The sequence below is a fragment of the Balaenoptera acutorostrata genome, chromosome 1 (genome assembly GCF_949987535.1).
Source record: "Balaenoptera acutorostrata chromosome 1, mBalAcu1.1, whole genome shotgun sequence".
Taxonomy (NCBI): Eukaryota; Metazoa; Chordata; class Mammalia; order Artiodactyla; family Balaenopteridae; genus Balaenoptera; species Balaenoptera acutorostrata.
In genome coordinates this window covers 117,566,701-117,580,788 of record NC_080064.1, presented here as the reverse complement: position 1 = coordinate 117,580,788, position 14,088 = coordinate 117,566,701, and the positions used below count along the sequence as shown (strand labels likewise).

Sequence of the window (14,088 nt, the reverse complement as noted above, 5' to 3'; positions counted from 1 at the left end):
TAGGGATGGGGACCATTTCAGGGCTGTTTGCTCCTATGAGTCTGGGTCAGCTCCAGGATATCATCACCCGCTGGGAGAGAGTTGGGCATATCCAGGTTCTCTCCTAGGATCCCCCTTCTTCTGAAGTGGACCAGCAGGAATCGCTGAGGCTTGGGAAGCCTGAGCCAAGACCCAGGGAATCCCTGTGTCTCACGTGTCAGAAGCTCTTGTCCACTAGCCTTGATCTGGGCCTCAGTCCTTAAACCCCAATCCCATTCCTGAAACTGAACCCCACACGTGGATCTTGTCCTTCTCTCTACAACTAACTGTAACCCTTCCTCGTCTCAACGTAATTGCTCCCATCACACCACCTGTACCACCTCTAAGCTCCACCACTCTTGTCATCCAAGCCAGGGCCTCACCTGGGGGTCTTCCAACCCCAAACCTTCACTGAGAGCCGGGGGAAGGGCAGCAGCTGCTGGGGCTCCCTGACTTCTCTGTGACTGTGTGTGCCCTGTGCCTCTGTCCGTCCTCTCTAAGCATGGCATTGTCTATCCCATGGCCCTCCTGCTCCCAGACCATTTCCTCTGAGGTTTTCTCTACATGGCCACTCCAAGGGCTGCTTCTCACTCCATGGATGTTGCAGGGGTGAGCCTGGGTCTACAGGGGGACTTGGGAGAGGGGCTCAGGAGCCTGCTGACTCTGTGTGTGAGGGCTTAGAAAGGGTCAAGCTGCAGACCTGGGGCCCTGGAGGGGAAATGGGGAGCTTGAACCTGAGCCTGGGAGGCCTGGGGAGAGGGGTTGGGGGTAGGTCCAGGCAGGTGAGGGGAGAGCCTACAGGCGTTGTGCAGAGTTGCTGTGAAGGGCACTTTGGAGGAAGAGTAGATGGGCCACATCCTTGGCCTGTCCCTCCCCGCGATGTTCTGGGGTTGGGCTGTACCTCCTCTCAGAAGCAATCTCTGGGCTTCTCTGGGTCCTTGTCTCACCTCTTCCCTCTGCTTCTGTACCTCTGTTCACTCCTTTCCAAGCTTCTGTCTTTGTGTTTCTCCTTCTGCCTTAGAACAGAAGCAAATACAACCCAGTCTGGGGGTGGGGGGTGGTATGCAGAAAAAAGAGGCCATTCTGCCCCCGGGGAGCTATGGATTACTCAGGGAAAAGCAAGGGGCCCTTTTGGAAATTGGTGTGCTGGGACCCTGACTGTAGCCTGGGCCCTCTGCCTCCTGTCTCTCTCTCAGCCTCTGGTTGGGCCATTTGGATGGCACATGTGTTTCTCTGCTACTTTTCTAACCACTGTCTCTCCCAATCACTTTCTCCCTCGGGGCACAGAGGGAATCCCAGTAGTCTCCGAGATCTGTCCAGACCTTTATGGGACCTGAAAAGGAAGTGGATGGGGCAATGGGATGTTTGGGGCTGAGACTGGTGGGGAAGAAGAGAGGGAGGAGTTGGGGGAGGTGGCCTCCCAGGAATGGGCCCTCTTCCTCCGCTGAGGATGAAGCCCACAGAGAAATGTGAGCTGTGGGCTGGTCCCAGGGGAGGGGCCATGGGCTGAACTTGTGCTATGAAAACTGAGCTGATGCCCCAGTGCCCTCACTCCAACACTGCCCCCTCAAAACCCTTGCAGGGCTCAGGGCACAGGGCAGGAATGCTGACCGTTTCTTTAATGGGCCCCAGATTGCAAGGAGGTGGCAATTAGACCTAGGTGGGTCAAAGGAGAGCAACAATGTGCCCTGCCTTTTGAGGCTTTGAGGGGCCCCTGTATGGAGCCCTCAAAAGTGGCTGTTCTTCCGAGAGCATCTAGGCCCTCAGTCTTCCCCAACTCCCGTCTCTTACACTCCAAAACCAGAACTCCCCTCCTCCCTAGTAAAACTGCCTCTGATGGATCCCATCTTCCAGTTCAATTTGGTGTCAGAGTCCCACTCATTGCTGAACGTTCCTGCATCCCCTCCCCAAATGCCCTTCTGGGAGCTTGACTAGGTGGTGAGCTTAGGTCGTGGAGCAGAATTTCAGAGGTTACATTTGTTGTGGGATTCAGTTGCTTCATACCCCTGAGATGGGCTCATGTGTATCTGGAACTCTTGCCAAAATCTTGGGACCCCAATCAACATGTGCCATTGGTATTCTCCCAGAGCAAAGGGATGAAAATTCTAACGAAACTTAGATTTAGTGAATGGAGGCTAAGGTCTTTCTATATCATAAATAAAACCTAATTTTTGATCCCCATGAATCCTCTGTCTATATAACTTTAAGCCAAGTTCTAACCCTAACCACAGCCTATTCTAACTCAAATCCCAAACTAAAGTCTAACACAGTTGTAAATCCAATCCTTAATCAACCTCCGCAGCCTTCAGTTTAGCTCTAACTGTATTCCCAGGCAAAGCTCTAAATGAAGCTAAAACACTATTCCTTATCGTAACATGAATCCCAGCCATAAACCCTAGCCTCAGTTCTAGCTGTTGTTCTAGGCTTAATCTCAGTGTTAACTTTCATCCCAACTTCAAATCTGACCTCAACCTCATTCATCATTCCATCTAACTAAGCCCAACCTTAATCCCAGCTCCAGCCTTCACACGAACTCTAACATCAGCTAAAATCCAGAACCCAGTTAAACTCCAGCCTTATACTTCAGTCTAATGGAACCACGAACTTACTCCTCTCTTTTCAGACTCCCTCTTCCTGGTCCCACCTGTTCACCCCTCCACCCATCACTGACTTTCCCCATGGGTGGGTCTGGTAACCCATAGGGTCACCATGCCCTTTTCTTGGTCCACTCTGGATTGAGAGTCGGGACGCCTGCATACCCCCCACTCAGGCCCCAGCAGCATCACCTGTGATGAATCCTCCGGTTTCTCCAGGCTTCTGTTTCCCCATCTGTGAAGTGGGGATAATGATCCCTGCTCTCCAGAGTGCGCAGGACAACCCCATAATCCTCAAGATAAATAAGGAAATAAGGCTATTCATTGTGTACATTTTGTGGGTCCCAGAGCGCCCTGTTATCGTTGGGAGTGCAGCTGGGGGGCTGCAATGCAGAGACGCACGGAGTCCTTGTGCTTCCTTATTGTTCTGTCTTATTTTTTCCCAGGGGGTGGGCCCTGGCAGCATCCTGAGCCCCATAACTCTCTCCAAAACTCTTCCCCCCTACCCTTTTTGCGCATCTGTCAGCGACGGGGGCAGGCCCTTGATTCCTTTGAGAGGGCTAAGCTGTTGAACAAGGCAACTCATGACCAGACCCTTACCATTGTTGATGGGGCAGTCCTGCAATCCAGGGGAGGCCCAAGGCCTGTTCTGGGACCCCCTGGACCAATAAGCAAGGGCTGGCCCTCCATCTTCTCCCTCTGCCCAGCAGGACATCCCCACCCGAGCTCCAACCTGCCCAGAACTGTGATGGCTTAGTCACCTGATGCCTGTCCCGGTTATGAGGTCCTTGGTTTCCCTTCCTGTGCATAGAAGCCAGGGAACCAAGCCATCCCTAAAAGAGGGGCACGTAGAGGGGCTTGGCGCTCTTCAACAAAGATGCACAGACACATCCTGGTGAGGGGGTATACAGGCACTCAGGCACACCCTTTCCCGGCCCTCCTGGCGCTATTCTCCCTAGCAGCCCCTCAACCACCTGCCCACTCACCTCGCCCACTCCACACACCCTGGTCCCTCTCCTCTCAGGCCTCACTGAACTGGTTGTAGATCTGTGTGGGAGGTGGGGGTCTGGATCCCCTGTAACACCCCCAGCTCCCAGGGATCCCCTGCACCTGGGGGTGACCTCACGTCAGGTATGGGTGGGGGGCACAGCTCCAGAGGGGGCAGCCAGGGGAAGACCCTGTTCCCCTACACACCCCTTCCCTCCTTCTTTCAGCTCAGGAGGCCTGGCTCCCTTTGAAGTCCTGGGGCCCTTTCATCTGCCAGGACCTCCCCTCCAGCCCCAGTGACCCCTTCCCTGGGGCCCTTTCCCACAGACTTTGACCTGGGTGGGAGGGGGTCTGTAGGGTCAGGGATAGGAGGAGGGGACCACAATTTGGAATGCTGGAGCCTGCGCTGGGCGGGCGTGTCAGACACCAGTGCCCTGGGGTCAGTGTGAGCCCTTCAAGGCCTGACCACCCTTCCAGCCCCAGCCTGGCTTCTCCTTCCTCTTCTCCATTTCCCCTGGGGAAGGAGGCAGTAAATGTGTGGTGAGGGGAGCTCCGTGGACACTGTAAAATTGGGCAACTGTCGTCACCCCGAGGCTGGGGCCGGGAGGAAGTGGAAGTTTAACAGGTGTCTAATTACATGTCCCGTTGGCCATCCTGCACCACTCTCAGCATAGGGAAGAGCTTGGGGAAGGGCTGGGTAATTCCCGGGTAAGCCACTGTGTCACCCTGCTAATTAGGGCTCCTGGGACTCCTCCCCAAGGTGGGGACCAGGCCCCCTCCCTCTCATAGTAATAACTCTGGCTGCTCCCCAGCCGGGCCCTCACTGCACCTTCCTGCCACTCCGGGCAGCATCTGGGCCCTCAGCTCCCCCTCCGTCTACCGGTCCCTACGTACCCAACACCGCCGGCCCCATAGCCACCGGCCCCAGGGATCCCAGCCCAGGCGGAGGAAACGCTGAGCCTAGAGACATGAGAGTCGGAGGAGCATTCCACCTTCTGCTCGTTTGCCTGAGCCCAGGTATGGGGCTGGGGAGGGGCAGGGGTGCCTGCATGACGCCGGATGGGCAAGAAAAGGGCAGCGAAGGGCTCACAGAGGAACCTGGAAGGTGGGCTGAGATGCCCTGGCAGGATGCCGCTCACCCTCGCCCTGCTGCTACCGGGGTTTGGATGTTGCCAAGGGGGCCTCTCCCCAGGAGAGCCCTGCACCTGAAGGTTTGGGGCACGTGTTCTTGGATGGTTCTTCATCGTGTCTGTGAACGTGTGGGGTTCATACATGTATGCACATGTTGCGCATGGGAGCATAGGGCTCGCCCTGAGTTACTGGGGGATCTGGGGGTAGGGTAGGAGGGGCAGGTGAGCAGCAAAGCTGGTTGGGGGCTGAGAAAGAGCCTGGGAAAGATCCCCTTTCCATTGGTCTCTGTCCTTCCAGCAGGAGGGCCTCTCCCCACCCTGCTTGCCTCGAGAGGGCAGAGCCTCAGGCTGGTGGAGTGTGAGTGGGCCAGGGACAGCCGGGGCCTGAGACCTCTGCTCGGGGCCCCTGTGCTGTGAGTGTTCCAGGGTAGCACCCACCCCGTCTAGGATAAGCCTGGGAGGGTGGGGAGGGTAACTCCCAGAGCCCGCTCCCTGGGGCACGTCTGCAGGGCAGGGCTCAGGACTGGACATCACGGCTGCCTGACTGGGAAGGGGCAAGTCCCAGCAAGGGCCCATCTGTGTGGGCATTGCTGCAAATGGCTCTGAGACCCTCCTGGGGGTCTGGGTTCAGGCTAAGGGGGCCTGGGAGAGGAGCTCAGGAAGGGGGGGTGCATTTTCAGCCTTGGTGTGAGAGTGTGACTATGTGTGAATGACTGCATTTCTAGCAGGATGCCTGCAACACCCTCTCTGTCTGGTAAGAGCTGGCTGGGCAGAGCTCACTCAGGAGCTGTGCTGTGGGGACCTGGGATATCTCTGTGTATAGTGTCTTAATGTCATAATGCACCAATACCCTCTGTGGGAGCCACTTTTTCTCCCCTCCCTTTTCTTCCCCTCCCTCATCTGCAGAGGGAGGGTTAGGAGCTCTGGAAGTAGCTGAAAAATTCACAAAGGACTTACAAGCTTAGAGTAGACACGACTATTGAGGTGTCTGCCCTCTTCCCTGGCGAGCCTGTTGTGATTTCCTTCCCTCCCTCCAAGTCTCTGCACCCACCTCTCTCTCCCACTCTGGTCTTCTTCCCTCCCTCCAGCCTCTTTCTTCTCTCACATTCCCTGGAAGTACTTCCTCAGTGCCACAGCAAGAGGAATGAAGGTGAGACACCAGGGGCGACTTCCCCAGGAGAGCGAGGGGTGCAGAAAAGCTGGAACCCTTGGCAGAAGGTTGAGAAAACGTTTAGGGAGACGGAAAGGCTAGGGTGAGGCTCCCTGGCCTGGGACAAGGGCAGACACTCTGCCTAGTGCAGGGTGGAGGCACTCTCTTGCAGCTTGTCCTTCCTTCTCAAGTCCCCTTCCTGGAATGCTTACCCTCCTTTCCGGCTGGCTCCCAGGGCATGGAGACCATTCTCTTGTTGTGGGTTGCTTTCGGCAGTCCTTCCCCAGGGTGGGGCCTCTGCTCTCTGCTGAGTTCTGACTCATTCCTGGTTTGCTTTGTGACAGCCCAGGACCTGGCAGATGGCATCAGGATCCTTATCTCAGGAGTGGGCTGGTGTTAGCTTGGTCTGGCGCTTTAGGAGGCATCACCAGGTCCCGTTAGAGCCCCAGCAGCTAACCTGCCTGCTCTGGATTACCCTGGAGCCTAGGGGGTTAGGACATGGCTGACGACCCAGCCAGGATTCCGAGGGGCAGGTTCAGTGATGCCTGAGTTGTTAGGGGTGTTGAAAGGGTGCCTGCTGGCTCTGTAGAACCGGACTAAGCTTCTGCAGGTATGTTTGGTCTTGCATGAATACACATGCGGGGCTCTAAGTGTGCACAGCGGGTGTGTCTTCTGGATTAATACGCACTTGTGTTTGTGTGTAGATGTGTGTCTGTATGGATCCGACAGTGTGTGTGTGTGAGAAGGTGGGACTGCCTAGGTAGGTATCTGCATTTTGAAGGCTTATAAGAGTTTGTCTATGTGTTGATCTCTTTGGCTGTGACAGTGTGCAGTTGTGTGTGTGAGATGCTCTCTAAGTGTGAAGGTGGTCCCAGAAGAGAGCCAGAGAAGGGCAGAGCAGGATGAGTTGCTGAGACCAAGGGCTAGGGCTCCAAAGGACTTGCTGACTCTCACAGGAGGAGACTGAGCCAGGCTGGGTGAGGAGCCGGCAGAGGGAGGATTGCAGGAGGCTGGGAGGTGGCATGCTGCCAGCCCAGCCAGGGTTGGGGCCCTGGGCACACCTCCACCTTCATATTCCTCTCTAGGTCCAACCGGTTGGGGCTAGCACTTGCCTGGGGCTTCAGGTTAGGGAGGGAGAGATCAGTCCTGAGCTTCCAGATCCTGGCTCCTCATCTCAGGCTGACTCAGTGGGGCTGAGGCTGGCAGTAGTGGGAGAGGCCTCAACTGGAGCGAGCACGTGGAGGTGACCACAGGATCACACAAGGGGAAGGATGCAAAGCGCACAATGCCACACGCCTTCACACGAGGCTCACCTGTCCTACAGATGCGTGTGGCCATGGTCCCAGCACCGTCGTTCACTATCACACACAGACCCAGCTAGGTTCGCGGTCACAGTCACGCGCAGGCACGCACTATCACTCAGAGCACTTACACAACCAGGCATTCACTGTCACACGGGTACACAGCCGCAGACATGCGCTGTCATACACAGACACACAGAGACATACGCATTCTTCTGCTCCTTGGGCTGGAAAGGGACTCCAGGGGCCACGGTGTCCATCCTCCTGCCTCTAGACACGACCACCTCACTTGGTCCAGACAGAGGTGGCTTTTTTTTTTTTAATAAATTTATTTATTTATTTTTGGCTGTGTTGGGCCTTTGTTGCTGCTTGCGGGCTTTCTCTAGTTGCGGTGAGCAGGGGTTACTCTTCGTTGTGGTGTGCGGGCTTCTCATTGCAGTGGCCTCTCCTGCTGCAGAGCACGAGCTCTAGGCATGCGGGCTTCAGTAGTTGTGGCACACGGGCTCAGTAGTTGTGGCTCACGAGCTCCAGAGTGCAGGCTCAGCAGTTGTGGCGCACGGGCTTAGTTGCTCTGTGGCATGTGGGATCCTCCCAGATCAGGGCTCGAACCCGTGTCCCCTGCATTGGCAGGCGGACTCCCAACCACTGCGCCACCAGGGAAGCCCCAGAGGTGGCTTTTAACCAACGAGTCTCTTCCATCAGAGCATTTAACAACTCTATGTGCTCCATGTGCCTGTACACACACACACACACACACACACACACACGCACACATGCGCTGTCATGTAAATATATAAGCAGACACTCTACCTGGTCATATGCATGAATCTCCCTACAGTACACATAAGCGGCCACAAACACTCGTAAACATACAATGTACATATGTGTATACACCCATACATGGATACGCAATCATGCAAACATACAAGCATTCTTTTTTTTTTTTTTAAGATTCTTTTGATGTGGACTGGTTTTAAAGTCTTTATTGAATTTGTTACAATATCACTCTGTTTTATGTTTTGGTTCCTTGGCCGCGAGGCATGTGGGATCTCAGCTCCCCGACCAGGGATCAAACCCGCACCCCATGCATTGAAAGGCAAAGTCTTAACCACTGGACCACCAGGGAAGTCCCCCATACAAGCATTCTTAACAGCTATATATATATATACAAACTGTATAGATGCAACCCTACACGATCATAGACTACAGACATGCTTACACAAGTCTGCATAGACATGCGTCTATCAATTCACGCACACACCTATGCACACGCTCAGAGCAGCCCCTCCTCCTTGTGGAACCCCCACTGAGCCCTGGGTTGCCACTGACAGGAATGGTGGAGGGAGGGGTGCTGAAGCTGACCACCCAAGCCCTGGTCCTGCTCCCCTTACCCCATCTGCCCTGCCTGTGTCCTAGCACTTCTGCCCGCTGTGCGGATCACTGGGGATAACCAGGAAACCCTGAACGTGGCGGAAGGTGACAGTATCAAACTGGGCTGCCCCTACATCCTGGACCCTGAGGACTATGGTCCTAACGGGCTGGGCATCGAGTGGATGCAGGTCAACCCAGAACCCTCACGTCAGGAGAATGTGGTAGGTGCTGGGCACAGGATTCCCCTTACTCTACACTTCATGGTATCTACCTGTTGGGCAGCCAGCACCCTGAGGGGAAAAGCAGGGCAGATAAGAAAACCAAGGCCTTGAACTTCCCCCAAGCTTCTCAGAGAATGAGGGAACAGGGAGGAGCTCTGTAATCACCACTCAAGTCAGCCGGTCAGTCAACTTCCTCCCACCCCACTCCAAAGGGAAGACGAGGCACTGTCCTGGCCCAGACAATATACTTCTAGCTCTGATCGTCTTTGATTTTGAGTACCAGCCAGCTTCTCTGTGTGCCAGCAGCTTTATACACCTCATCCCATTTAATCCTCACATGCCCCTGGAAGGTAGACGTTAGGCAGATAGTGGTTGATCTCATCTGATCTCACACATTCTGTTAAAAGTCAGTGGATCAGGCATCATGGTTCCCATTTTTCAGCTGAGAAAGCTGAGTCTCAGAAAAGTTCAGTGAATTGCCCAAGACAGCCAATCCACAAGGCCTTCCTTGGCTCTGCCTGTCTCACCATCTCTGTTTTCTTCTCTTCACAGTTCCTTAGTTACCAGAACAAGAGGGTCAACCATGGCGGCCTCCCCAGTCTGCAGCAGAGGGTCCGCTTTGCAGCCCCAGATCCCAGCCAGTACGATGCCTCCATCAACCTCTTGAACCTGCAGCTATCTGACACAGCTACCTATGAGTGCCGGGTGAAGAAGACCACCGTGGCCACCCGGACGGTCATCATCACTGTCCAAGGTATGACCAGACTCCTCTGAGCTCCTCTTCCCCAGACTTCAGAGCCAAGGGCGGCTTGGCCACCCTGAGCCTGGCTCTGCCTCTTGGCTGGACCCTGGCTCACAACTGCCCCCCCTTCCCTGCAGCACGGCCTGCGATGCCCAGGTGCTGGTATGAGGGCCACATGTCATACGGCAACAATGTGGTACTGAAGTGCTCTGTCATTGGGGGCAGCCTGCCTCTCACCTACAAGTGGGACAAGATCAGTGGGTACACCCGCCCTTACCGTGCCAGCTCCTATCAGTCCCAGGGCAGCTTCCATTCTGAGGCCTCCTACGACGAGTCCTTCTACATCTCCATGAGTCAAGGTGAGGGGACCCGGGGAGAGGGGAAGATTGGGACGCTGGGTCCCGCTGGGGCTTCCCTGGTTCATCAGTGGCACCAAGTCAAACATAAAACCCCTGTGGGAGACCCCTCCTCTGAGCCTGTTCCAGAAGCTGCTATTGAGGGAAGAGGAGGCAAAAGGGGAGAGTCAGTTGAAAGCAGTATCGTTAATTTGGAAAGAGAATGGTCTGGGATAGAGCTGGGCTTGAATCCTGGCTGGACCACGACTGGCTACAAGACTCAGGCAAGTGGCTTAACCTCTCTGTTTCATTCTACAGTATATGAAAAGGGAATGATAATGTCTATCTTCCAGGGGCGTGTAAGGATTAAATGGATGAGGTGTATAAAGCTTCTGGCACAGGCAGAAGCTGCCTAGTACTCACAATCAAAGACTATCAGAGCTGGAAGAGACCTTAGACTTCCTCTGGTGTAACCCTGCCCTCGCTGTACAAATGAGGAGACCAAGGCTCAGGGAGGGGACATATTCCCCTAAGGTCACCGAGTGAATTCACAGTTTCTCTCCTGTTGCTGGAAAAGGGCCCCTTCCTTGCCTCTCTGTTTCAGCAGGGGGAAGGTGACTCACCTGGAGAGTGGGGTGGACCTGTGTGTGTGCATACACCCTTCCCTCTTTCCATGCCCCACCCTGCAGTGGTCTAGGCTGGGGTGAAGCTCTCAGAGACCAGGCCCCTCGGCCTCACCACAGCCCTCTGATGCTCCTTCAATTTCAGGCCTGAACCATGGTGAGCTGCTGTTGATAGACATCTCCGCCAAGGATGATGGGCTGTATCAGTGCACAGTGGCCAACAATGTAGGCTACAGCGTATGTGTGGTGGAGGTACAGGTCTCAGGTGGGTGCAGGGACAGTGGCCCTGGAGGCCCTGTGGCTGGGAGGGTTGGACTGGAGGAACTTGTGCTGTATTTTGGAGCCTCAGCTGGCTCTGCCTTCCCACTGCCATCAGCGCATAGCTCTGCCAGGGGCAGCTGGGAAGCCCTGGGAGAAACATGCAAACATGAGGGTTTTAACTTGCATCTCCCCATATAGTCCTCCCTGTGTGTCCAGGGGCCCTGAGATCCCCTGGGTCCCCCATCCTCTTTCCCAGAGACACCCTGCCCCTGCAACTCCTGGTTAGCCAGCCATCTGCCAGGCTGCAGAAAGCCTGACTAATCTTTATTTCTCTCCCCAGCACCCTGGCACATAGGAATAATCATTGGCGCAGTGCTGGGCTCTTTACTCATGCTGGGCTGTCTGACGTTCGGCATCTGGGGGCTCGTCCGGGGCTGCCGCAGGGGGCCCCGCGGTGCCTTCTGCTACAGTGGCAAGGTCCGCAGAAAGGCCTGCTGTGACTTGCCTAATGATATCAGGTAAAATCTGCTGCATGCTGCTGTGCGGCAGGGGGCTGGCGCCCTGCCCCTTCTCACCCCTGCCTGCCACCGGCTGGCTGGGACCCCCACCCCAACCCTGCCTGCCATCACCATGGAGTGCTGGGACCCCAGCATGTTGACCGGCCACTCGTCGTATGGCTTTTCTCTCTCCGCCTTCCCATGTCCAGTCTTCACTTCTGCTTCCCTGCCCTCCATCTCCCTCCCATCTTTGCACCTGTCTGTCTGTCTTGTCTAGACTGTAAGCTCCTGCAGGGCAGGGCCTGTACTTATTTTCTCACTTTTCCCCTGTATTGCACCAGTGAGAACTCTTGGACATGCTTACTTAAGAAGAGTTAATTAATATAAATAATAGTGCTAATAACATATTAGAAACAAACTAGAAATAAAAATAGAACAAGACTAGCAGTGCTAATGATTGCAATGCCCTGGGTATGGAGGAAAAGAGGGAGAAGATTAAGAGGCAGGTGAGGAGAAGAGAGAGAGAGAGAGAGAGACAGAGGGCAAGGTCAAGGTTAGTTAAGGAAAGGACAGGGAAAGCAGCTCCTTCTGGATCTCCAAGGTGCCCTCTCTATCCGAGCCGGTGGTCTTGCGAACAGATCAGAAGGGCAGTGGAGGGCGCCTAGATGGGGCTGCCTGCCTACCGTGGGCTGTCCGGACACGTGTGGATAAGCCTTGTCTGGAGGGTGGGGATGGTGCCCCCGGGAGTGCTGCGGGGTCACTGGCCCAGGAAGAGGCAGAGAAAAGAGTAGGTCGAGGCTGAGGTTGACAGGCGAGGGGAGGCGGAGGGAGGCGCGGGAGAGGAGGGGTTGCCAAGAGCCCCCCGCTCTGCCCAGGCCGTACCCACGCCGCGCCGCGGAGGAGCCCGCTCACCCGCGCGCCTGTTGTTTTCCACAGAGAGGACGACGTGGCGCCCGGGTGCAAGGCCATGAGGCGCGGCAGCAGCGTTACCCAGATCCTGGGGTACCCGATGCAGAAGGTCAGGCGCTCCCTGCGCCTCAAGTACGCTCCTCCTCACTGCGAAGGCCCCGAGGACTCGGCCCTGGCGTCCAGCGCCGCCGCCGCCGCTCTGGACTGCGAAGCGGACCGGTCCCTGGTCTACGTCAAGGTCAAGAGTGCAGAGCCAGCCGACTGCGCCGCCGAGGGGCCGCTGCCGTGCAAGGACAGCCTCCTGGTGTGAGCGCGCGGCACTGGGCTCCTGCCCGGCCAGGAGGAGGGTGCGGGCTCTCTGCCTGCAGCTGGGGACGCGCTCGGGCCGGCGCCGACCTCGCCTGCCCGGGGCCGCCCGGCGGCAGGGGGCCTGGAAGAGTTTCCCTCGGGAACTGAGTTGGGCGGCTGCGCCTCCGCCCCTAAAGTGGGAGGGGGCGGGGGAGGGAAGAGAGGCCATCTCGGCCCTCTCCGCATCCCCGGGGCCACGAGGCTCGGGCAGAGGGAGGGAGGAGGAAGTGTCCGAGAGCGCTGGAGGCCGGAGGCCAGGCGTTCCCAGCCAAGGGAGCCCCGGGGGCCGGGTGGGTGGGGGTCTGGACTGAATCGTGCGTGTGAGGTCTGAGCTCCGAGGCGGCAGTGTTAGCACAATAAAGAAAATGTAAGACTCGAGACTGAGGTGACTGGTTCCTCGGAGGGTTGGGCATGGGGTCAGGGTGGTGGGCCCTGCTCAGGGATGGGGGGAGGGGCGTTGCTCCCTGTCGTCCCGCATCATTTCTGCACCATTTCCCCCCTCCCCCTCCTTAGATCGGGAACGGTTAGAGCTGGAAGGGGCTGTCTAATCCTATCCCTTCCCTATGCAGATGGGGAAACTGAGACTCCTCAAGCTTGATTTTAAATCCAGAATCCCACTTTTCTCTTTTATTCCAGAAATCAAAAGAAAGGAAACAAGGTAACGGCAAGGATGACCTCTCTGAATATTCCCTGACCATTCTCAGCATCCTCCTTCCTTCTCTACTTACCTACCAAATCTTGACTTCCTTATCTCTCCCAGATGTATGCCATTCTTCTCAAAAAACCAGGAAGGGTTTCAGAGTCATACTCTGGGGGTAGAAAGACCAAATTCATCTAATCTAGTCCCTTTTTTAATGGAAGGGGGATTGACATTTATTGGGCACCCTCTGAATGCCAGGTGCTTTCCCATATTTTGTCTAATTTAATCCTTATTTTAATCCTATGAGGTGCAGTATCCATTATAGATGAAGAAACTGAGGCTCAGAGGATTTAGTTATCTTAACCAAGGCCACAAAGGTAATAACAGGTTTTGATCCGGGCATGTTTGACTCTAGGACATCAGGCTTTTTTTTCTCTGACATTTGAATTCCTTCTACTGCATTCCTGACAAAAGATATTTTCTTGACAAAAGACCTCTTCTTGAATACCTGTGGCAACTCACTACCTCCCAAAGCAGTCCATTTGGCCTCTGACGGTCAGAGATATATCCATATTTCTCCTATTCAACCCAATTTTGGACCCCACATAGTTTTTATCCCTTGGTCCAAGTTCTACTCTTAGGGAGCCCTAAGCATCACATTTCCAATTCAGCTGCCTCTAGTGGACCAAGTGGCTGTACTCCATACAAGATGACTGCAATAGGCACGCAAATGGACCTATGCCTAGTCTAGGGGTTGAGGGTCTTCTGAAGAGCATAGTACTTGAAGGTCACTCTGTTCTACCTGCCTCTGCCCAGCCACCTGCCTGTTGAGAGCCCAGGCACTTCCTTTTCTTTTTGCCTCTTCTTCTCTTGAGGAGAAGCTGGGCTTCCTAATTCTTTCTGCTTCTACCCTGTGGCCATGTGAAGTGTGGGGTATGGATGGACCTCAGAGTCTGTTGAC

At 55.4% G+C, this 14,088-nt stretch overlaps 1 protein-coding gene across 1 annotated transcript; it reads left to right on the top strand.

Annotated features, from left to right (window-relative positions):
* Positions 1 to 4,658: 4,658 nt before the first annotated feature.
* On the top strand, positions 4,659 to 12,569 carry VSIG8 (V-set and immunoglobulin domain containing 8). The gene is made up of 8 exons (XM_007172008.2): positions 4,659 to 4,704; positions 5,818 to 5,879; positions 8,551 to 8,772; positions 9,325 to 9,526; positions 9,652 to 9,873; positions 10,618 to 10,737; positions 11,074 to 11,251; positions 12,167 to 12,569. Exons 1-8 carry the CDS (start codon positions 4,659 to 4,661, stop codon positions 12,447 to 12,449), a joined length of 1,335 nt encoding a protein of 444 aa, XP_007172070.2. The 3' UTR covers positions 12,450 to 12,569.
* Positions 12,570 to 14,088: the final 1,519 nt, after the last annotated feature.